This window comes from Prionailurus viverrinus, chromosome C1, assembly GCF_022837055.1.
Source record: "Prionailurus viverrinus isolate Anna chromosome C1, UM_Priviv_1.0, whole genome shotgun sequence".
NCBI classification, from domain to species: Eukaryota; Metazoa; Chordata; class Mammalia; order Carnivora; family Felidae; genus Prionailurus; species Prionailurus viverrinus.
Genome location: NC_062568.1, coordinates 184276761 through 184300283, shown reverse-complemented (window position 1 = coordinate 184300283; position 23523 = coordinate 184276761). Strand labels below are relative to the sequence as shown.

The 23523-nt window shown below is 51.0% G+C and overlaps 1 protein-coding gene across 11 annotated transcripts in view; it reads left to right on the top strand.

Annotated features, from left to right (window-relative positions):
* The first annotated feature begins 2854 nt into the window (after window positions 1-2854).
* Window positions 2855-23523, top strand: part of MACF1 (microtubule actin crosslinking factor 1) — a 331328-nt gene continuing 310659 nt past the window's right edge. For 10 of the 11 annotated variants that reach the window (XM_047871166.1, XM_047871165.1, XM_047871167.1 and 7 more), the window contains exon 1: window positions 2855-3089. In XM_047871166.1, coding sequence (XP_047727122.1) covers window positions 2870-3089 — 220 coding nt within the window. In that variant the 5' untranslated portion in view covers window positions 2855-2869. Of the gene's footprint in view, window positions 3090-16846; window positions 17165-23523 lie in introns of those variants that run through there. The other variant, XM_047871157.1, reaches the window with a different exon arrangement.

Sequence of the window (23523 nt, the reverse complement as noted above, 5' to 3'; positions counted from 1 at the left end):
GGGGGCGGGGGGCTCGGCGCCGCGAGCTCGGCCATTGTGGGAGCCGCTCCCCTCGGCTCCGCGGCGCTCCCCTCCGCTGCGCTCCAGCCCCGGACGCGCCCCGCCGCCGCCGCCGCCGCCGCCGCCTTTGCTGCCGCCGCCGGCCGGTCTCCCCTGCTCGGGCTCCCAGGGTAAGGCACGGGGCGCGGGGCTGGCTACAGGCTCCCTGCCTGTCCGCGGGGTGCGCGGCGGCGGCGGCGGCGGCGGCGGGGCGCGGTGCTGGATGCGCCGGGCGGCCGCGCCCGAGTTCGGGCGGCCGGCGCAGCGGGAAGGCGGGTTGACAGGCGTGGGCATCGCGGCCGCCGGGGCCTCGCACCTGCAGCCCCAGCGGTCGGGGCGGGGGAGCGCCGAGCGCGCGGAGCGGGGGTCTCCCCGCGTCGGGCGCTGCCCCGGCCAGAGGGAGGCGTGTTCTCCGGGAAGATGGGACGCCGAACCCTCCCCTGCGGACGAGAGAGCTGCGGGAGCGGCCAGGGCCGGGCGGGGAGGACGCTTCCCAGCCTCAGGTCTCCACCACTGGCCCCGGCGCCCGCTCGGCCTTCGGTCGCGCGTCCGCATGGCGCGGCCCCGCTCTTTGTCAGCCGCGCGCGGCGGGCACGCGGACCCACCCGCGGCGCCTCGGGCTCCCGGGCGCGCCCCTCCCCCACCTCGGGGAAGGGGTGGAGGTAGGGTGGGGAGAGGGGCGTGGGGGGGGGGGCGCAGCGGGCGAGCGCCAGGCAGGTGAGGTTCCCGTCGCGCACCTGGCCTACGGCCTTCCGAGTGGTTTGGGGGCGTGGGCGCGCGCTCCTGTGAATCGAGGGTTGATGGAGTGACTCAGGTGACCGAGGGGGGAGGCGAGAGCCCCGAGGTCAAACAGGTGTTTGGGAGGGTCGGCAGACTGACCGGGGTGGAGGCGACGAGGGAAGGTCTCCCCGGGAGGGGTCTGGGACCAGCCTGCCTTTGTAGTAAATGGGCGTCTTGGGGAGGAATGGGCGGTTCTGGGATGAAGCAGGTGGCCTGAGAGGAGGGGCGTTTTCTTGGCCCCTGCCGACGCTAGGGAAGGAAGCGCGGCCTGAATTTCCCCCGAGGCGGGGGCAGTAGCTTCAGCCCCCGACCTGGCTGTAAGAGGTAGGAGGCGGGCACCAGAAGTAATTGCGGGGAGGGGGTAGGTGCTGGATAAAAGGCAAAGCTGTGCCAGGACCTGGGTCCTTTCCTTTCTGCCTTCTGTGGCTGGATTCCTTCTTGATGTTCCATGGGAAGAGGGCCCAAATGCTGCTGGCACAGGAGGTGCCCTGGCAGGGCTGTTCCGTCCGCCCGAGGTTGCTTAGAGGCCTTCAGCCCCGTTTAATGTTTCTTTTGTTATCTCTTCACATTCTGTGCTTATGGTGGGGAACCCCGGGAGCCTGTCTCTGCCCCTTGCTGCCTCCATGCTGAGGTTCCCAGAATCCGGGAGGAGCTGTGCCCAGAGACCCATGGTGTCTGGCCATTTAGGCCACCTCACGGTCTCCAGACAGCCCTCATAAAGGAAAGGTGACAGTCTCCTGCCCTCCCTGGACCCTAGAGCCAAAGAGAGAGCTGGTTATCGGGCTGCATTTGGTCCTGCAGGGAGGTGGTAGCTGAAGGCATGCACCATCCAGGCTCTGATGAGGCTGTTGGGGGTAGTGGTCCATGGGTAGCAGATGGTTCTGGGAAGTGAGCTTGGCCTTGCTGAGGGTCGGCTGCCCAGTCTGGCTGGTGGAGCCCAGCTGGCCCCAGGGTGGTTATGTTTCCGTTCAGATCTCTCCACTAGCTAAACTGACCAGAAAAACTGACTTTCTGTGTCACCTCCCCCACCCCCATGCTGTGCCTCTTATTTCCACAACAGCCCTTGGAAAAAGCAAACAAACATTTTATCTAATGCCTCTTATGTGCCATGTGTGGTGCCAGCCAGTTTTATATTTGCATTTCACTATGTTCTTAAGACATCCTCTCAGGTGAAATAATTACCCCATTTTGCAGATGAGGCAGCCGAGTCCCAGAGAGGTGAAGTGACTTGCCCCAGACCACACCAGTTGTAAAGTGGCCAAGCCAGACTTTATCCCCAGGTCTGTCTTACTTCAAGTTCAGTACTTTTTCTATTAGATGTGCCAGAGATGGAATGGGAGAAATTCCTGTCTATTCTAGCTCATGCTTTGTTTCATGCCTGCTAGTGAGAGCGTGCCTTCGCTTTTTTAAAATACTTCCCATCTGCTGCCCCATTTTTATCCTTATAACATTCCTGTAAGGTAGGTCGAACAGGAATACAGTAATAGATACTGTTCATTAAGTGCTTCTTGGACACCACGCACTGTTCAGTGCTTTACTTCCTTTGTGCCTTGCAAACAACCCTATGAGGTTTAGGTGCTATCGTCACCCCCATTTTATAGATTAGGATGCTGAGGCTCAAAGAGGTTAAATGGCTTCCCCAGGGTAGAACTTAAATCCATGTCTCTGGATCTATGGGTCTTATAAGCTCCAAATGTACCGAGTAACAATAATAGAGGTTACTGGGAATGGGAGCTAACTTTTACGGAGTATTTTCAGATCTGTGAACATCTTCAGGTATATTATGTCAGGGGATTTCTCTAAAGTCTTGTGAATTAGTTTTGCCATGGTTTAGCATCATCCCATTTTCCAGACGAAGCAACTGAGGTTCAGGGGGTAAAGAGGTCAGGTCAGGGGCAGAACTGGGACTAGACCCTCTGCTTCCCAAGTGTCAGTGTACCTTATGTGACCCGTTCCCGTTCCGTCTGTTCACTTGCGCTCCTCTCTCCTACAGATCATCTCTCCCTGGGCTCCCAGGCCCAACCCCCCTGCTGCAGCCCCTGCCTGGGCAATGTCTTCCTCAGATGAAGAAACGCTCAGTGAGCGGTCCTGCCGGAGTGAGCGGTCTTGCCGGAGTGAGCGGTCTTACAGGAGTGAGAGGTCAGGGAGCCTGTCTCCATGTCCCCCAGGGGACACCTTACCCTGGAACCTGCCACTGCATGAGCAGAAAAAGCGGAAGAGCCAGGACTCAGTGCTGGACCCTGCGGAGCGGGCCGTGGTCAGAGTTGCTGGTAAGAGAGGCCCCAGTGAGTGGGGTGGCAGGGTGCAAGGCAAGAGTGGGCCGCTGGCTGGGGGCGAGAGGTGGAGGGGTCCTCCTCAGGGTACTCTGACAAGCCAGCTGGAGTCCGCTTCGGCATTCCTGTTGTTGGAAAGATGATGGCATAACCTTAAAGAAAAACTTGACAGGGTAGAATCTGCCACTGCTCCTCCCTGCGTGCTAACAGGAGACCTGTTTCCATTTTTGCATCTTCTCTGCCTCTGTCCCCGTGCAGTTGCCTTCATAGCTAGCTTACGTACCATTCTGGGTCTGGACTTGTTTCACTTACTCTTCTATCCAAACGATTTTCCATATTACACTTTAGGCTTTACAGTTACCATTTTTAAAGGCTGCGTAACATTTCATGATTTAAAAAATCCTACTCACTTTCTACTTTTTCACCATAACAGACAATGCTGCAGAGAACATCTTTATGAATAATAACACTTGACTTCTGTTGAGTTATTTCCTTGGGCTGAGTCTTTGGAGAGGGCAGTTTCACTCACAGTGCTTTCTGAAAATGTGGTACCCACTTAGCCTTCCTGCTGGGCAAGGGCTGGGGCCACCTGCCATAGGAGATGTCCGCTTCTCCTTTGCCAAGTAGCCGAGCATGCAGGGCAGTGGTTACGAGGACAGGCTTCAAAGTCAGAGGGATAAGGTGCTGGACGGGTGGCCCTGCTACCGGCCAGCTGTGTGGCTCTAGGCAAGTCTCTTGTCCTGTCTGAGCCTCCCTTTCCTCGGCTTAAGAATGCTTCCCGTACAGAGCTGCCTTGAGGATGAGATGAGATAATGTATGTAAAGCTCTTAGAACGGGTTTCTGGCTCAGGAAAGGGGAGGGTTGCAGAGTGCTCCCTCTGCTGCTTCCTGCGAGGGCATCCAGGGCTGCCCCCGTGGGTTGTGCTCCACGTTTCCACAGGCAGCGGGGCCAGAGTGCAGATGGAAAGCTAGACAAAGCAGTGCTGGCAGCTAGTTCAGTGACATCACCCAGCTTCATTCCATCACCTAGGCCTGTCCTGCTCCCTCTTTTGTATCTCTAAAGTAGTGCCCCCTGCCCGCCCCTGCTGTGTCACCTTGCACCTGGACCTTCCAACCTCCAACTCACAGTTCTCCTCCTCCAGTCCCGCCCCTCCTCCATGTGACTAACAAGAGTATTTTGTTCTAACATGAGAACCTGATCCTGTTACTCAGCTGCTGATAAGCCTTCTTTGGCTCTTCATTGCCTGTGGAATAGAGGCCCCTCAAAGTCAGGACCCTCTTGAGCTTCACCTTTTGCCATCTCTGCTTCTAAGCACTTGCCACATTGAGCTGCACCTTGACCCTGAGAGGTGTGCATCTTGCAGGATCAGACCTCCATGCTTTAGCTTTCTTCTCTGCAAGGCACTGGGAACCACCTCCCCCTCTTTTAAGTGCCGCCTCCTCTGTCCCCAATGCCCCCCGGAGGTATCCAGAGCTCCCTCCTCCGCTCTGGTATTCATACTTTTCCCTCCCCTGTGTTCCCTTGTACAGTATGGCAATTATCCCCTTGTGGGGGAACCCGCCACTCCCTCAGGACTGTTAGCAATGCTGGACTGTGTCTTGCTCATGTTTTTGCCCCCAGCTGCTTGCATGGGGCCTTGTTCCTGTTTGGAGATCAACCAGCATTGAATGATTGAATGCAAGGAGCATTTCGAGGAGAATATGTGACAGATTGTGATCCAGGAACAGGCAGTGGGATGTAATGGAAAGCTAGACAGGGAGAGGGTTATGTGGGCTCAAATAATGAGGGAAGGGTTTTAGCAGAGGGTGGACTTGCAAGGAGGAGACCTGGCTGGAGAGTTTGCACTCCTTCTGTGGGCAACAGAAAGCCCTTGGAGAAAGGTCTTTGGTCCTTCTCAAGACCTTTGGGCCTGTGGCATCAGCCAGTCCACAGGGTTTCACAGCTGTCGCTAGGATGCAGGAGGGGCTTTATTTGTCTCCAGCCTTGAGAGGCCCCAGCTGAGGGTCCTCGGGATCCACAAAGCTCTCTCCTCCTAAAGGCAGCCTCCTTCTCCTTCCTTATGCCCTCTAGCCCCATCCTCCACCACACATACATACTTATAGGCCCTTTTGTGATGATTTCCCTTTCCGGTCTGCTCCTTGCTCCGAGGGGCCTCACCGGATGTTTTGCCTGCTGTTTAACATCCCAAGTCTGGAATAAAAGTAGAGTGGACTTGAGGGGGCTTAAGGCCCAGGCAGAGTCCCTGAGGATGCTGCTGGGTCAGATGAGCAGAGGGGTGGCGGGCGCTGTGCTGTGTCTCCGGCATCCATGCTGATCTTCTATTCAACCTGATCCTGCCAAATGACTGTCTTGAGGAGGGGGCTGGGCCGGTGAGGCTGAAAATGTGGAGACTGTCATGGTTAAAAATAACTCATGCGCTGCAGTTGGGCGTGTTTCGTTAGCAGCAGAGAAGAGGCGGGACAGCTGCTTCAGGGCCCGGCTGAAATCTTGCTGTGATTTCGGAACGTGGTGGGGACTCTACCAGGGTAATTTAGAAGGCAGCCTGACTTCTGCGGGGATTGCTTCCTGTGAGGTGCAGGAAGGGCATGTCTGGGAGACCTGGGTGCTCTGAGGCTCTCTGAAGTTAGAACTTTCATCCTGGGAGGAAATGAAGTCAGTCTTGCCCTGGAAGCCAGCTGTGGCCTGTGCAATTTTCTCCTCCCCACGGGGTCTGGGTGTGAAGCCAAGTGGGGGTGTCTGCATCAGTCTCACCACATGCAGAGACCTCCCCCTTCCCCTAGCCCATTCTGTGTCCTGTGCTTGGGAGGCCTGATGGGGGAACCTCTGCTGATCACACATGGCACACTGGAGAGGCATGTCAGAGCTGAGACACCTGCTGACCTCAGTCTAAAGTCAAAACAGGTTCTAAGGGCTCCACGCGTACTGTAACCCAATTTTTCCCATCCTCGTCTTTTCCCTTCAGCGTGTCTCTCTCTTCTTTGCCAGCCCTATTCCCAACTCCTTAACCCTAGCCACATTGCAACAGAACAATAGTCCATTAACAAGAAAGCCTTGTTTCTGTTGATCAGTGTTTTGGTTTACATAGAGATTTCACAATAACTGTGTGTTAGGTAGGACGCGTGTTAGGATCTGAGGCCCAGAGGATTTACATGCCTTGCCTGTAGTCACACACCAGTAACTACAGATCCTCCAACTCCAGGTGCATTGCTATTTCCATTTCCTTAGGCAACGTGGGGCAACCAGGCCAGGCTGAATCTTCTGCAGGTGACAATCTAAAAACCTGAGTTGGTCTCAGATTCACCCGAGAGTCCTTCTGGTCACTTCTGGGAGAGGTCTCAAGATCCTGGCCTGTAGAAAAAGGCAGAGACAGAGATCTTGGAAACGTTGCCTCTTTGAAGCCCCCTGGCTCTCTATTGTCAGTGAACAGGAATAGTGATACCCTTACTTATTGGTGGGGGGCAACAAGGAATGGGGGTGCTGTGGAAGGCACACCAGCAAAGGAGCACAACACCACAGGAGGGGAAAGAAGGCTGTATCTCTTGGGGCTCTGGGGAGCCTGGGGGGGGGGGGGGCGGTCGGGGGTGGGGGAAAGCCGGGTACAGGACAGTGTCACAGGCTGTACACTGTACAACTCTAGGGGGCGCCATTCATACTTTCTGTCATTGTGGATTTGTAGATTTATTATGACAAGTTTCCTGCAGATGGCAGTAAAATGTCTGAAAGGAGGGCTCCTGTTTGGGCTAGGGGCTAGGCTGGGTCCAGGAGGAATTCACCATCCACCATCCTTCTAATATCACATCTTCAGGACCCTCCTTGTTCTTGGCAGTGATATCCAAGGATGGCTGAAGATGTGGTCCCCTCTTCATGGAGCTCACTCTAGTTGAGAGGAGGGCAGGGGGAAAAGAAATTACATTCTTGTGTGCGTTGTGAAAGAGGGGAGCGCAGGGACTCAGGGCTAAGGATTGGCCTCCCGGTTAACCAGTAGAAAGCATCCGTAGGATTTGTTCTTGGGGGCCTCTCAGCAGGTGCTGGTGAAATCACATCCCCAACTTCTGCTGCAGTGTGGCCTCCTCCAGGAAGCCTTCCCTGATCCCTGCAGCAAGACAGCAATTGTATCTCTGCCCAGCCCCGGTTTCAGTTGGCCTTGTATTAAAGTTCATTGTTTCTGGGTACGTTTCCCCCACCAGATCTGAGCTCAATGTGTCAGGAGTCCCATCATACCCTTCCTGGTGTTGCCCCAGGATCTCATTCTGAGAGTAAGGGCTTTAGAATCTAGAGGGCTAGCCCTCTAGTAAGGGCTTTAGAATCTAGCCCAGTGAGGGCTGGGCTTGCATGCCGGTGTTTGCCCTGCTTTCAGCGCCTAAGCTCAGCTGCTGGAGTCCCTCAAGGGCTTACTTCTGGGGAGACAGCCTTTGAAAGCACATGCGTGGTCAGAGGAAGAAGCCTGCTTCTCTGTGCCTGTGTGTCTCTGCTCCAGGATGGAAGCTCTGAGAAGGGGCCTCTCTGCTTGTTCATTCATTCGTTCATTCAATAAAAAAAAAAATGGATTGGGGTCCCTGGGTGGCTCAGTCAGTTGAGGGTCCAACTTCAGCTCAGGTCATGATCTCACAGTTCGTGGGTTTGAGCCCCACATCCAGCTCACTGCTGTCAGCACAGAGCCCACTTTGTTTTTTTTTTTTTTTTAATTTTTTTTTCAACGTTTATTTATTTTTGGGACAGAGAGAGACAGAGCATGAATGGGGGAGGGGCAGAGAGAGAGGGAGACACAGAATCGGAAACAGGCTCCAGGCTCTGAGCCATCAGCCCAGAGCCCGACGCGGGGCTCGAACTCACGGACTGCGAGATCGTGACCTGGCTGAAGTCGGACGCTTAACCGACTGCGCCACCCAGGCGCCCCCAGAGCCCACTTTGGATCCTCTCTCTCCCTCTGTCTCTGCCCCTCCCTTGCTCGCACTCTCTCTCACAAATAAACATCAAAAAATAAATACAATAAATAAATAAATTTTAAAAATGGATTTAATCCCGGCTGGGTGCCAGGCACTGTGGAGACAAGTGGATCTGGAATCAGAAGACTTGCGCAAATGACTTCACTTCTTAGAGCCTCAGTTTCCTTATCTATAAAAGGGTGATGATATATGCTTTGAGTAATCATTGAATGAGAGTCGAACGTGTTAGACGAACATGGGTTAACATGCCTGTTACTGCACTTAGCGTGTCATTGTTGTAACTTCTCTGGGCCAACTAGGAGAGGCAGTGGAGTCTCCAGGAAGGCCTGTTTTCCCAGGTGAGCAAGGAAGGGGCTCCAGGCCTCTAAGCTCCGTCCCTTTCTTTTGTTCACACTAGGGCTTTGTCCGAGAGCAGATGGGAGTGTCTTTTCTCTGGCCAACCCATGTTGGGAAGAAGGGAACACAGGGGTGGGAAAGGGTGCCCTAAAAACGATTCCATTGAGAACCCTTATACCAGAGCCACCAACTGTGCTGGCCCCAGGCTTTTCAAACTTTGCCCCCCAGGAGGCTCCTCCCCCTTTCTAGCGTTTCTACTTCTTCCTGGCAGTATCCTCCCAGCCCCATCCCCTTCTGGAGCTTGGCTTCAGTAACGGGAGAGATGAGCCTGAGAGTCCCCTGAAAGTGGGGCAGAATGAATTGTAGCTACACACCACCAGCTCAGCACCAGCTCTCTGAAAGTAAATCTGGGTCACATTAGCTGCAGGGATGGAAAGTGACCACGTGGGCAGAATTTTGTGCAGGCAGCAGAAAAGACAGCCAACCAGTCTTTTCTCTGAGGCTCAGGGTCTTTGTGGGACCCCAGCTGGTGAGGGAAGGTGGTTGCCACATCACAAGGTGTCGGCTTTGTGCCGTTGGTTTCCCAGCGTGCTTTTCTAGCGACTTCCCAGGTGACACGGAGACAGGTTTGGAATGGCAGTCTGACTCACGCCTTTCTGTTCAGGAGCAGCCAAGGACGGAGGGTAGGAATGTGGAGGAAGGACTGGTTAATTTGGGGGCTGCGGAAGGCTGTCATTTCTCTGTCCCACGGGGTTAGAGACCAGACGCCACCAGAGGAGCTGACTGTGCAGCAGAATCTAGGGCTGCACTGTCTTTTGTCCCAGCAGCCTTCCCCCTGGGAGGAGGACTCTGAGCCTATCTGAGTGTGAGTATTAATAACCCACCATCACCAAGTAGTGCGATCCTGAGCCTGGCCAGTTGCTTCGGCTGGGACTTGCCGTGATTTGGCCCCAGCCTGCCTGTTGCCACCTGTCAGGTAGAAGTGGGCCAGCTTCCTGGCTCTGCCTTGGCGCTTCTGCAGGAGCAGAACCGGCGCTCCTGGCTGGAATCTCTGCCCGAATTTACGATGCTGCTGCAGAGAAGGTCTGGAAGCCCCTATAACTTGAAAACTCAGTGTGGGTGGAAGTTTCCTCCCTCAACTGTGTCCCACCCCTAGCCCAGAAGCTACCAGGCTTTTAGCCTTGTGGTCCAGGGAAAGGTTCTGTCTGGAGCCTGGGTGGGTGTGTCTCCCAGCATGCCTTTCCCTCCTCATTCTCTACTTACTCATTTCCTCCTGTGCTCACTCTTCCATTCATTCGCTCAAGGGCATGGCTTTGGGAGTCAGCTGGAGTCCCAGTTCCAATTCCATCACTTGCCAGTTGGGTGAGCCTGGGAAATTACTAACCTCACTGAGCCTCACCTTCTCACAGTTAAAATGGGGGAGCAGGAGTGCCACCACAGAGTCTCGCGGGATGGATTAAATGAGGTTGTGGGGAGTGAGGTGCTTGGCCTAATGCCTGCTATGTAATCAGCACTGGACACACAGTAACTGTTCTCAGTGATATCATTCATTCACTTGTACACCAGTTCACTAATTCATGAATGCATCCATTCATTCCTTTGCTGATTCATCGATCATGCACTTATTCATTTACCAAATATTTCTAGAGCCACTTTGTGCTAGGCTCCGAATGGGTTTTGGAACCCCACTCCCTCCCGTGCAGGCAGCTAGGATGCAGCCCGAGCTGTGCGTGTTGCAAGCCCGGAGTTCCGAGAAGTTCTGAAAGGGAAGGCCTTTCTCCTGCTTCTGCCCCCACTGCTAGCTTAGCGCTGTGATAGCATTTGATCTGGGACTTGGAAAAGGAATAGGACTTTGCCAGGACAACCTGAAGAGAAAGGGCATGCCCCTGTTGCTGGTGTCTATTCTTGCTCTCCTTTCTTTGGCCTCAGTAGAAAGAAATGAGAGGAAATGAAGAGAGAACCAGCCGGTAGGAGTTAGGAATTAAAGCATTCAGAGGGTGGTTTGGGGATTTGAACTCGACTCTGTCCAGGAGCTCCTGAGAGCTGATGCCAGCTGGGATCCCCTAGTAAGTAATAGTTGGAGAAGCTGCTATGTAGTGAGTCCTAGATGTGTGTCAGGCATTTCATGTTACCATTCAGTCCTCACAGAGCCCTGGGAACTAGTTGCTATTCTCCCTGTGTTACCGAAGAGAGAAGGTAAGGAACTTCAGCACTGCTGAATGTGTATGGCGCCCCCTGGAACACAACACGTGCAATGTGGCCTTTGGAATTGTTCACTGCTTCCTTCAGGTTGGCCTAACTCCAACCACCTGCATTCTTCAGAACCTTTCAAACATTTACTAAAGTTGTGAGAATAGTCAAATGAACCCCCATCACCCAGATTCAAGAATTAGCAATTCAGGGCCAGTCTTATTTCACTCACACACCCCATTTTGGCCTCCCCAGTTACAGAGATGGAAGTTCCAGTAATAATGTCCTCTTGCCACCTCACTTTTTTTTTTATTAAAAATTTTTTTAAAAAACATATTTATTTATTTTTGAGAGAGGGAGAGACAGAGCATGAGTTGGGGAGGGGCAGAGAGAGGACACACAGAATCCGAAGTGGGCTCCAGGCTCCAAGCCATTAGCACAGAGTCTGATGTGGAGCTGGAACCCGTGAACCGCGAGATGATGACCTGAGCTGAAGTTGGACGCTCAACCAACTGAGCCACCCAGGCACCCCGCCACCTCACTTTTAAGCTATTGCTCTTCCCCCAGCAGTAAGTATGTTGGTTTATCTGCTCAGTAGTCCAATCTGAGCTGGAAACAGTCCTACTCCACACATTTCCCAGAGGCATTGTGTGGGATTGTGACTTCCAAATGCCAAGGCCCTAGGGGGTGGTGTGTCCCTTCCAGTGTTGCTTACCTGATCCTCTGGTCCTTCCAACTTGAGGTTTGTACCCTGCTTCCAGAACATGAAGAACTAGGCTAAAGCATGCCTGTGTTCTCTGTTTGGAAATTTGATTTCTGAGGATGGTGTCTGTTTTGCCTAAAACACTTCAAACCTTTGGAGCCTGGATTTGAATCAAGACCCTCCCAGTGTAATTGAGAAAGTACCCTGAAAATGGATTTCAAGGATTCGGTCTTAAGAGACTGAACTTGGGATGCAATAGGATTGAAGTCTTTAAACTCATAGAGGGAAGGAATTTTGGTCTTATGAGAGGGGCACGTGCCCCAGGCCTGACCCGACGCTGGTGAGCTGTCCCATGTGAGCAGCCACCACTCTCTAGGGCTTCTGTGGGATTTGTGCTCAATTTCCAGGCTGCCCGTCACAGCCCCTTTAGAGGTTTCTGTTCTGAGGTAGCATTGGATGGGGAGATGTTGTTTCCACTGGAGGGGTTAGCCACACCGCCTAATTTGGGGAACCTCCCAATTCCCCCAGAGTGCAGACTGCCTACAGCCCTGTTTGGTAGGAACCTCAGGATGAACAGGAAGGGAGGTGGGGTGTGGTTGATCGAGTGGGGCTCACATTAGGCTGTTCCTTTAAGAGAGAAAATAAAATGGTTATATTCACAGAAAGCCTGGGAGATAGCAGAGGGGCCAGGAGCTTTTCTAGCTGCTATTGGTATATTCTGAATGCCAGGATTGTGCTTAGTGTCTTATGTGCTTTATTTGACCTTATCCTTAAAAGAACTTTAGGAGGCAGATGGGCATAGTAGATGGAATAGAAACCCAGAGAGTTTGGTAACTTGCTCAAGGTCTCCCAGCCAGTAAGGGGCCACGCCGGGAACGGCACTAGCTCTGCCTAGGGCAACCCACTGCCTCCCCCATTACAAGGAACAGTAGTTTAATAATAGCTAACATCTGCGCAGCACTTCAAGGTTCACAGAGTGCCTTAACTCCCATTATCTCCACTGTGCCTCAGGAAGCCCCGGGCGGGAGAGGCATTCCACGCCCCTTTGGGACAGCTGCCTATCAGGGGTCCAGTTTCTGCTCATTTCCCCCAGTAAGGATTGGAGATTCTTTGGCATTAGCTCTGACAAGCCACGGGAGAAGGCCTAGGGAGAGGCTGAGGTGGAGAGACTTGGCCAGTTGCTATGGTAACCCAGATGGCTGAGTAACCATTTTGAGGGTTGCCATGGTGACGGGCCGCCTGTGGCAGGGATCTTGTCTTCCTGGGTGGCTGGCACCATCCAGACCTCTTAAATGAGTGATGTTACACTTTCTGAACAGAAGAGGGCAGCATGATGGTGGTCAAAGGCTTCCTACCACAGAGGGGACTGGGAAACTGGAGGCAAAGCTTAGTTAAGTATTTCCAGGGGCTGGATGGAAAGGGAGTTTGGGCTCCTGTTTGTAAGGCTGGTGGGATGGGTCTGGAGGCAGCTCTCCTGAGACTAGAACTGGATGATTTTCTTCCAAGATCTTGCCAAAGGATAGGGCTTAGGGCAGCCCCTTCAGTGTCTCGTTCCAGCTTACTATTGGGGAATGTAAGAGGTACAGGAGACAGCTTACCCCTGCAAGGAGGAACAGAGCTCTTGCACATACTACTAGCAAAAAATTTATTTATAAAGCATCAATTAACACATGTAAATTAATGCAGCATGAGCCAAGCTGAAGAAGTGCTGGGAGTAAACCTTCTAGATGTTGGAGGAGGAACACTAGCAGAAGGAGAAATAATTTTCCACTTTCCTCTTTCTTCTCTGCACCTGAAACCATTGGCCACCGAGTGGACACTGAATTGGATTCTTAACTGTCTTGAATCACAGATCAAGCCCATACCCTCCACCCCCATATGTCCTCAGTTGAGGCATCCATGCCTTCAGCAAATACTTATTGAACATCTACTAGGTACAAAGCATTGTGTTGGGTCCTATGATGAGGGAAGATGAAATAGATGTTTCCGCCTCAACGAACTTCTGAACCAGGACGTTTAAAGGAGGCAGTGATGCATGCAGACACCCACAGTACATGTGGCTGGAGCGCCAGAAATGAGAGAAAGAAAATGTGGCTGGGATTTTTGAGAACAGCCTCTTCTACCTGGGTTGATTAAAAGTAACTTCATGTCGTTTTGGGTGAGCTTTCAAGATGGGTAGGATTTCATTAGGTGAAATTGGGAAGTGGAGGACATTCCAGGCAAATGCTCAAGAGTTTGATTCTAGGGGAACATGCTGCACACAAGGGTATCATCGGAGATCAGCTGATAAAGGAAAGATGTCAAAATATGGAGGACTTTGAACGCCAGGCAAAAAGGGATACTGTGAGAGACAGGCATATTCTCTTCTTAAATACTCTAGCCTTCTAGCTCATCAGAAGACACAGGCAGCTGAGTATTTTAGGGTCATCTGGTTCACTCATTCATCCATTTAATCAAAATTTTAAACAAATATTTAATGAGTGCCCTGCACGTGCCAGGTCATTTGCTAGACGCAGGTCCTGTGGTGAACACAACCGACAACAGTCCCAGCCCTCAGGGAGCTAATGGTTTAATAAGGATGAAAGACAAGGAACTGATAGCTTCAAGTGTGATGCATATTACCAAAGGGGAGAAGAGGGGGAGGGAGGATCTACTAATCCGGGGGATCAAGGCAGGCTTCTCTGCAGGAGTTTCAGCAGAGGTGTGAGTAGGAGTGAGCCAGACCAAAAGAGGAGAGCAGTGAAGGGTCACAGCCCAGGAGGAGAGCAGGTGGGAAGGCCCTGGGGCGAGAGAGCACATCTTTGAGAAGCTGAAAGAAATTGATAGTGGCTGGACCTTAGGGAGAGGGGCACTTGATGAGGCTTAAGTGGCAGAGGACACGGAGGAAAAATAGGGCTTTATTTGCCTGTATTACCCTTTCCCCCCACTAGATGGCCTTCTGAGTACATCTTGCTGCCTTTGGCTTCCTTATTGCAGCCTCCTTAGAAATGCAACAGCCGCCTGGCCATCAGGAGCAAAGGAAAATCATAGACCAAAAGGAGAAAGCCTCAGAGTTGTCCTGATTGTGTGGTCTGGCCATAAATTTAGACCATTGCTTGGAAAAAACCAGAAACCTCCCCTTCATAGGCTTCCTTCTTCGCCACCCCCCCACCCTCCAGCAGCTGCTTTGTTCCTCTATCCTTATAAAATTTTCTCAGTATAAAACAGAAACATCAGCCAAACATGTGGACTTCCCCTTTTCCATTCATTAGAAGAATTCATTACTTCAAAATCTCCTGGGAGCATTTAAATGCAAATCTTGTCAAGAAAGCTACTTGAGTCTGAGAAGCCCTCAGCCGCAACCCAAACCAGAACTTTCTTCCTTGATTACCATGTTTCTTAATAGGAATCTCAACCTCTTGCCCTCGTCCCCCACCCCCCCCCCCCCGCAAGTCCCCCAGGCCTTCAACAAAGTCTGATTCCCAGAACAGACTCTCTTTCCCTTCTTGCCCTTGTCTTTTTGCACTTTTGGCAAGCCTCCGTCACAATTCTTGAGGAACCTGCTTACAAAGTGGCACACGTAGCAGTCCTAGGAGGGGATTGAGGGACTTTTCTGTTTACTGTAATGAAAATGAGGCAGATGTCTGGGGGTGAGGGTGGAGGTGTGTGTATGTGTATTTGTGTCTGGGCCTTCTTAGCCCTACTGGAATAAAATAGTATAGGAAATGCAGATGACTCAGCACTGATACAGTCAAGGTCCCCAGAGTTAGCATTTCTGTATTCTCTGCTGTTTATGAAAAATGTGCTTATGCCATCAGTCCCAACTCCTTCACCCTGCATTTTCCACTGAGCCTTAAAAAAAAAAAAAAAAAAAAAAAAACAACCAAAAAAAACCCTCAACCTTATTCTCCTTCTCTTCTTAAATTGAGCTCATTAAGCAGCTGACACCAAAACGTGGACTAGCTTTTTTTAAGCACAAAGGATTAAACTGGAAGGAAATGAGCATTTGTCCAACAATCCTCCCTGTCTGCCCTCTTTGGGCTCTTCCCTGTATAATTTCCAGTCCTAGAACTTGGACAGGCCAGCAGAACTTGATGGATGGAGAAAGATATGATTAATGACTTGTTCACCCGATTTCTGATCATGGTATGATGTGGAAACAACCAGTGTGCACCTAATGGTGAAAAGCATCATTTCTTCTTCTTAATGTGCTGAGCACTGGCCAAATACTTGGCACTACTCATAGCCTACAAAGAGGCAGGCCTCACCCCAGGGGGAAGAAGCTCCCTTTTAAAAATCTTGAGCATGGGAACTGAGATGGAAACCCAAGTCCTAGTTTTGCCTGTTCAATGTCCCATGAATTCTTTTTTTCTTTTAACCTGCTAATATGCTGCTTTGTGAGAACCGCCAGCTTGACTTTTTACCCACAACCACTGCCCCACCCCCCTGAAAAAAATCAAGTTAACAGACTTGATGAGGCTGGGGAGGATAATGGCTGGATGAGGGGAGATGGGGGCAGAAAGATCCCCTGCATTTACGAGTTCCTCATTCACAGCTATTGGCCCCCAGTGCAGTCTGTGAACACTGGGAGTGAAGGATACACAGATGAATGGACTGGCAGATGATACTGGGAACTCTCTTCTCAAAACGGTCCCCACTAAATCCCTACCTATATCTACTAGTTTCCTGTCATCGCTTTTCTTTCTCCTGACAGATTACTGGGCTTCCCTTTTCTTCTTCCCTGACCAGTTAGGCTCCAGGATCCCTTTCTTTGTTCCGTAACCATCCCGCTTTCAGTCTCAGGTCCCCACATTTCTCCCTTTCGATCTGGAAGTCTCTCTGTTCTGATGGCTGTCACAGCGCAATAATCCTGTGGGGTCTTTTCCCTCTGTAGATCCACCCCACCGTGAGGTCAGAATCCCGTGTTCATTCCTCCCCCGTTGTCATTTCTCAGCCTCTGGCTCATCCTTGGCCTGGTTTACTTCATGGTGCTTGGCGTGCCCTCTCCGTTTCAAGTTCAGTCTCTTCTGTTTCTGGAAAACCCTTTGTTTCTGGGATTCCGTGTGGCCTCAGTGTTCCCTTCGGCCTCACGCTGCAGCCCCGTCCGGGTCCTGCCCCTGTCCTCATGCTGGCCGTGTCTAGCCCCGGATCTCTCTAGGTCTTTTGCTCTCTGCCTTCCCCTCAGTTCTCTAGGCCCGTCTCCAGCAGCTGCACAGGCCCAGCTCGGTCTCCTCCAGCCAGGGGGCTCCCTCCTTTGTCCCAGCGGCGGGTGTAGGTCAGCGCCGAACGGGGTGCCCGCCCGCCCTGTGGCGTCGGCACGGGGTCTCGCGGCCGCGGCGGCCCGCCTGGCCCTTCATTCGGACGCGCGTGGGGCCTCCGGCCCCGCCGCCCCCGGCCCCGCCGGCGGTGGTCCCCTGCCGCCCGCGACCCGCGTGGGCTGCCGGGGGGCCGGGCAGCGTCGGGCCGCTGAGGCAGCGGGAGAGGGGCGGGAACGGGCCGGGCCTGGCGCTCCTGACAGGAGGAGCCGCCGCCGCCGCGCCGGGGCGGGCTGAGGGAGGAGCGGAGCGAGGGGTGGGGAGGCGGAAACGCGAGCCGGGACCGGCGGAGCGCGAGCGGCCGGGTGCGGGCGGGCTGAAGAGCCGAGCGCGACTGCCAGGCCGGGCGAGGCGGGCGAAGAGCGGAGAGCGGACTGCCGGGGCGCCGCCGCCGCCGCCTCCCGCGAGTCGCACAAAGGGCCGAGGCTGGGGCCGCCGCCGCCGCCGCCTCAGCGCGCGGGCCTGGAACCGGCGCCCGCCGGGGCCCGCGGAGAGCGGCGCGGGCGGCCATGGCCGGCTACGTGCCGGGTCAGCAGCCGGCCAACCGCAGCCAGGAGAAGGAGTTCGTGCAGGCGTACGAGGATGTGCTGGAACGCTACAAAGGTGCGGCGGGCGGCGCGGCGGGGCCCCGGGGCTCGTCGGGGGTCGGGGACTCGCGTGGGGGGTGGCGGGTGGGCCGGGGCCCGGGCGGGGTCGCGCCCACCCCGGCGTCGGGGCCGGCCCCGGACCTGCTCATTCTCGGGCCGGCTTATTTGCGGAGTTGAGATAAGCCTGCGGGAGACGGCCCTTTTCCCAGCACGGGTTATATTAGCCGCCCTATTATCTGGAGGGAGGCGAGCCGGGGCGCTGCCTGCGGAGCCCCGGCGCGGCGGGGAGTTTCAGGGGAGGAGGAGGAGTCGAGCGCGAGGAGCCTCCCCGTCCGCTCCCCGTGCGGGGCTCCAGTCGCCGAGGCTCCGCCGGCCGCGAGCCCGCCCGGGGGCCCTCGCCCCCCTTTGTCTCCCTCAGTCTCCGCTCCGTCGCGTGGCGGCCGGGGTCGGTGAATGTGCACTTTTGGGGAGAGGCCTCCTCCCCGTCCAGCCCCGGGGGCTTCGAGCCGGTGGAGGCGGGGGTCTGCCGCGGCTCCCCACCCCCCCCTCCCCAACGGCTTGCGGTGGCCTCGGATTGCAGCCCGGAGGCGCTCTGGCTGAGCAGTCCCGCACACCAGTGCCTCCTGCAAGGTCTGGGTGTCCGCGAGAAAGTTTTGACAGACGGAGGGGCTGCGGACTGCGGCTCCCCAACTTGTCCCCGGCCGCCCGGGGGTGCCCTTCGCGCGCGAGGCAGGGGTGGGAGGCCTCGGGAGCTGAGGGCCCAACTCCGATCTTTAACATCCCAGGCCGGCGCTTTGTGTGGCAGCTGTGCTTTCACAGACTGGGAGATTTCCCCCAGAAACTACAGAGGCAGCACTTTCTCCTGCTTTATTCAGCGGGGCCCTTGTGACCGGGCCTCTAGTTTCTTTTCTTCGGAAGGAGAGGGAACTTCAGCTCCTATGACTGAATCCAGCATACTTGTTTACGACACCTACCCAGTGAAGGGAAACTAATGCAGAAGCTGTAAAACGCTCCCTCTTTTTCTTCCCTTGTGGCATTAGAGTCCTGCTGGAGAATGCACCAGAAAAGAGAGGCAGAGAGAGACAGAAATGAAATGAAATGCTAAAAGGGACCTGCTGAGGAGGTCTGCTTGTTCCCTTCTGCATCAGCTCCTGTAAGCTGTCCAGGTTTCCCTGCCTGCAGCAAGTTTTCTGTCAGCCCCCTGTGGTCTTTCTTTTTAAGAAATGTGGTTCATTTCAGAGCACAAAGAGGTTAGATTGTGCTGCTGAACTTCATTGAAAAACTGCTGCTAAGTGAATGGTTCCATTAAGTCTCCTTTGCAGGCTTTTGGGCAACCCGGCATTCTTTTTAGGCGGAGGATACTCTGGGCCTGTCTTGGGCTGTGACAGCTTTAAAAACTGGCAGGATTATAACTCGAATAAGTGAAGAAATCTCAGCACCTCACTGGATCGTGTTACTGGTGGCCTCCAGCTGAAAGGAAGTTGGATTCCTAGGAAATGAAACTAGGAAAGAAGGGGGAAGTAGGGCTGGTTCCAGGAGGGGCCTCTTGTGCTCAGTCCTTTTAACTGGCTCACTTAGTTTGCCTTTCCTCTGAAGGATTTTGGTCAGGTGTATAGGAATTTGATCCTTTGCAGGCACAGATCTCTTTCTTGAGGGGAAGAATGAGTCGAAAATGGTTGGCCATAATAAATTAACTCGAGCTGTTTGAGTTGTTGTGCAGGCTGCTCTAGGATAGGTGCAGAATTTCTCTTCCCCCCACTGCACCATTCTCACTGGGAAGTCTGGGTGGATTAGCATCCGGGCCTTTGTTACTTCACTGTATGGAATTCTTGCATTTTCCAGATTTAGAAATCCCCTTACTGCCTTGATAGAACTCTTTACCTAAGCTGGAAACAGTGACTAGGAGTATAGTTTGGGAGAACAAAGACAGGAATTAGTTTTGGAGAGACTTGGGGAAATAGATATTGATGATGTTGGGGTTCTAGAGTCTCATTGGTTGGCCACCAGATTTAGTCGGAGCTCTCTCTCTGCTGCTGTTAATTGTAGTCACTTCATTCTACAAATGAAACAGGATTTTGGTATTCAGAAGGAGAACTAAAGTTTTCAGCTGCATAAACTGTCCCTGGAAAGGGCAAAGGCTAGAAGGGAAGTGATGCATTTGTATTGTGAAGGGAATAGAGCAGTATGTATTGCAGCTGTATTAGGAATGGTTGTCAGGCATGGATTTTCCATAATTATGCCTGGCAACCATTTCCCTGTATGTTGGTAGTGAGCATGATTTTGGCAGGATTAGATGATTCAGCATGGACATAAACACTCTCTCTCATTTCCTAAGTATCCCAAAGGCTCTTTCAGAGCCTGACTGTCCAGCAAACAGGAGATATTAGATAATAACTCTCAATCCTAACATTTCAGAGTGGGTAGCAACCCACAGAGTCAGGGTATCGTTCTTCATTCTTTCAATCCTTCAACAATTAATAAAATATCTATTACAAGTAACCCAGTGTTAGGCACTGGAAATGTCAGAATAATGAATAAGATCTGGTTCCTGCCCTTGGTTATTCACATCTAGCAAAGGAAAAGACATATGCAAACAACCAATTATGATTCTATAGGTAGTAGAACAGAGATATGTATAATGCACTGTGGAAGCAAGAGGAGGGATGAATATTTCCACTTGGGTTCATTGGGAGATTTGACAAAGGAGGGTGACACTTGAGTGGGCCTTGAGGGATAAATGGGATTTAGTTAGATGGAGGAGGATGGGGAGGGGAGAAGGCAGGAATAAATATCACATGCAAAGGCTTGAAGGTACAAAGAGAATGGAGGGGTTTGAGGAATGGAATGTGACTAGTTGGGTATGACTCGAATTTTGGGAGCAGATGATACTGTAAAGGACTCAGAGTCAACTTATAAAGATTCTTTTATGGCTTTATTTCATGGGCAGCGGGGGAGTCAGTCATTGAAAGTTTTAAAAAAAGCGACAAGTATGCCAATTTTATTAATTCATAGTGGAGGACATACCAATCCAGTGATTGGAACACTTACATTGCAGTCTGAGGCACCCTTTTCCTTATACCATAGTGCTTATGAAGCTAATCAGATGGTTGCTTGGTACACATGGAAACAAAGGAAAGAGACATGTATTGTTTTGAGGAATATTTCATCCAGATGATTTGGGCCAGTCACAAAGTTTTCCTCTTGGTAGATTGAGGTTGTTGTGAGCACCAAAGGAAACTAAGAATAGTCAGAGAGGGAGGAGAACCAGGATCTGACTCTTCCTGGGATAGGGACAAACTCTACGGAAGTAGCCAGCTACATATGGGCATAGTTTTAGGTTTTAGAGAAGAGGTCTAGAAACAAATACAATCAGGTTTCTGGTGGTTGGTTAAGCAGGAAGGTAATATGTAAGTTGGTTTGCGCAGAATTAGACTTTTGTGTTTTCACAAAGCCTTAAAGAGTCTTTGCATGCCAGGCGCGGCAAAGAATAAAAGAGAATATTCACATTTCAACTTTGGTGACGTGGACTCTCTGGTACTTAAAAACGCCAGAGTTCTCACTAGGTGCCATGGGTTTTAAGAAGCTAGTTAGGACTGATTTTTGTTTACTTGTATCCCAAAAAAGAACTTACAGAACTCACTGTACAGAGAGGAGTGAAGGGTCTGTGTGTTATTTAACGTTCAAAACTAGCAAGGCAGCACAATATAGTAGAAAGAGATAAGGCTTTGAATTTCTTTAGCCTTGTGCTCCAGTCTGGTCCTGTATGACCTTGGAAAAGTTACTTAACCTGTAATCTGTGGGTTTCTCACCGTGAAAATGGGGATGATAATACTAACTCCTTGGGATTCATGAGAATATAAATGAGCTATTGGCATGTATGAGGCCATTCATATTTAGAAAAACTTCCATGGAGATAATACTTTACTTTTTACAACCTAGTTTCATATTTCTTATCTTATTTGATCTTTATAATATTTTGTAAGGAAGGTATTATACACATGGATAAATTTAGGCATAGAGACTTAAATTACTGTCCAAGAGCCAGGATCCAAGACTTCTAGATGAAGGTTTCATATTGTATCGCAGAAGGAAGTTTTAAAATCAGAGCAGTGACTTGGGTTAAGTGAGATCATTGTGAAGATACTTTACTTATTTAAAGTTTATTTATTTATTTTGAGAGAGAGAGAGAGCATGTGTGCGAAAGTGCAGGGGAAGGACAGAGAGAGAGGAGAGAGAATCCCAAGTAGGCTCCGTGAGATCATGACCTGAGATGAGACCAGGTACCTTTGTGAAAATACTTTACTAATATCATTGTTGTTAGTTTTTAGCCTCTGAGGGGTAGCCCTTAAATGGCATGTATTTCCAGATCTCTCAACTGTGGAGGATTTCTTTTCCTTTTATTATGGGAGAGGTTTATTACTTTGACATTGAGAAAAAAAATTTTTTTAAGTAATTTCTATGCCCAATGTGAGGCTCGAACTCAGGACCCCGAGATCAAGAGTGGTGTGTTCCATGGACTGAGTCAGCCAGGCACTCCCACTTTGAAATTTTTATATAAAAACAATGTAATGCAAAGTGATAAAGTTTTGTTAACACATTGGTTGGAAAATATCTTCTGAGGCTTTAGTATTGTTTAACTAAATGACTCTCTGAAGCAACCTCTTGGTTAAATGTAAACTCAGGTTTTAAGTTCCTTTTTAGAACATAGCCCTTGAATTGGAGTGGATAGCTTCTAGACAGAACAATAGAATAATTGCTACTTCTGGACATGGACACTGTTAAGTCAGAAAGTGAGTCAAGTCTGTCTGCTGGGAAATCACAAACTTTGGCCACATTCATGCTGTTGAAATCATAAAACGTGTGCATGTGCTAACAGTGCTTACGGGAGCTACTGCCTTCATCTTGGGTTGGGCTTGCTTGGCAAGTGACATAATACACGCCAGGGAAATGCATCTGCTGAGGCCTTATTATTCTGGTATTTTTCAGTGCCAATTTCAGGTTTTAGAGATGATGGTAGAAAGAAAGCTGTTCAGAGTGTACATTCCAAGATCAAAGTTCACAAGTAAATAATTATGGGTTGCAAAATGAATTTGTAGCATTTTTTTCAGTGGTCTTGAAAACACCCAGGTTCTCCTTTTACTAAATAAGGTTGGCCCTTTCAGCCTCTGGTAATTATAAGTTGAGCCATGTTGTGATGAGGTTGTGTGGTGTGCTAAAGCTTCTGCTTTTGTTCTTCATGATTTTGATTGGAGTGTGAGCCTCAGTTGTCTTGCTTCTACCCCGGGGTGTTTGCTCATCTCTGGCCTGGAGGAGCCCTTTCAGGTCTGTTAGCTTGGTGTGTAACATCTGAGAATGGTTATTTCAACTTTCATTTGGTTACTTTTAATAAAATACTGTTTTTAATTCCAGAACTTCTCAATTCCTGGAATAAATTACAATGAATCTCTGATTCTTTGTCTCCAGCTTTCAGGGCTTTCCATAATTTGACTTACTCTGCATACCTAATTGTATCGACTATTGTCCAGCACAGCTCTCTGCTCCTTGTGGGTAGGTCTCAGTATTCATTCCCCCTAGATTCTCATATCTGTCCCCATGCCGTTCTGTCCTCTCTTCCTGGAAGGCCCTTTACCTTTATCTTTGATTATTCAAATCTTACCTGTTTTGTTTTGTTTTTAAATTAAAGCTAAGCATGGGACCTGTGTGCTCCATGCAGCTTTTTCCCCTCACTTTTTCAGAAATTCATCTCTCCTTCCTTGATCTTACAATGTCTACCTTACAGTCTCTTAACCTCTATTCTGTTTTGTATTATTTTTGCATTGCCTCATGTCTGTTAGAATCGTTTCCCAATGAAATTTTATGCTCTTTCAGCGTAGGGACTTTTTATAACTTCTTTTGTAAGTGGTTGATTGGCAGGGAGTTTCTCTCAAGAGAGAAGGGGCAATCATATGAGTACTTTCAAGTCATATTTTAAAATAATTTTCTTTTCAAATTATAAAAGTAATATGTATATTTAATGTAGAACATTGTAAAAAATACAGGAAAGTATACAGTTATAAATAATACACCTTCCTTATTTGTGTGTGTGTGTGTGTGTGTGTGTGTGTGTGTGTGTGTGTGTGTGCGTGTGTGTAGGGGGAGAATGGAGAGGGAGGCTGACCAACAGATAGATGTGCTCTGGCCAGAGAGAATGCAGTGCTCAAGGACAGGCCATCTGGGATCTGATACCCTCAGCTTGCTGTGGCTCCATAAATTTGTGTGGCAGTGTAAGTCTATTCTCATGGGGCACAAGCATTTATTTTTCTTTCTCTGTTCAAAATTTGCTTTCTTCTGCATAACCATGTGTCAGTCATCAAGGAGGTGCCAGTGATCAGGGAT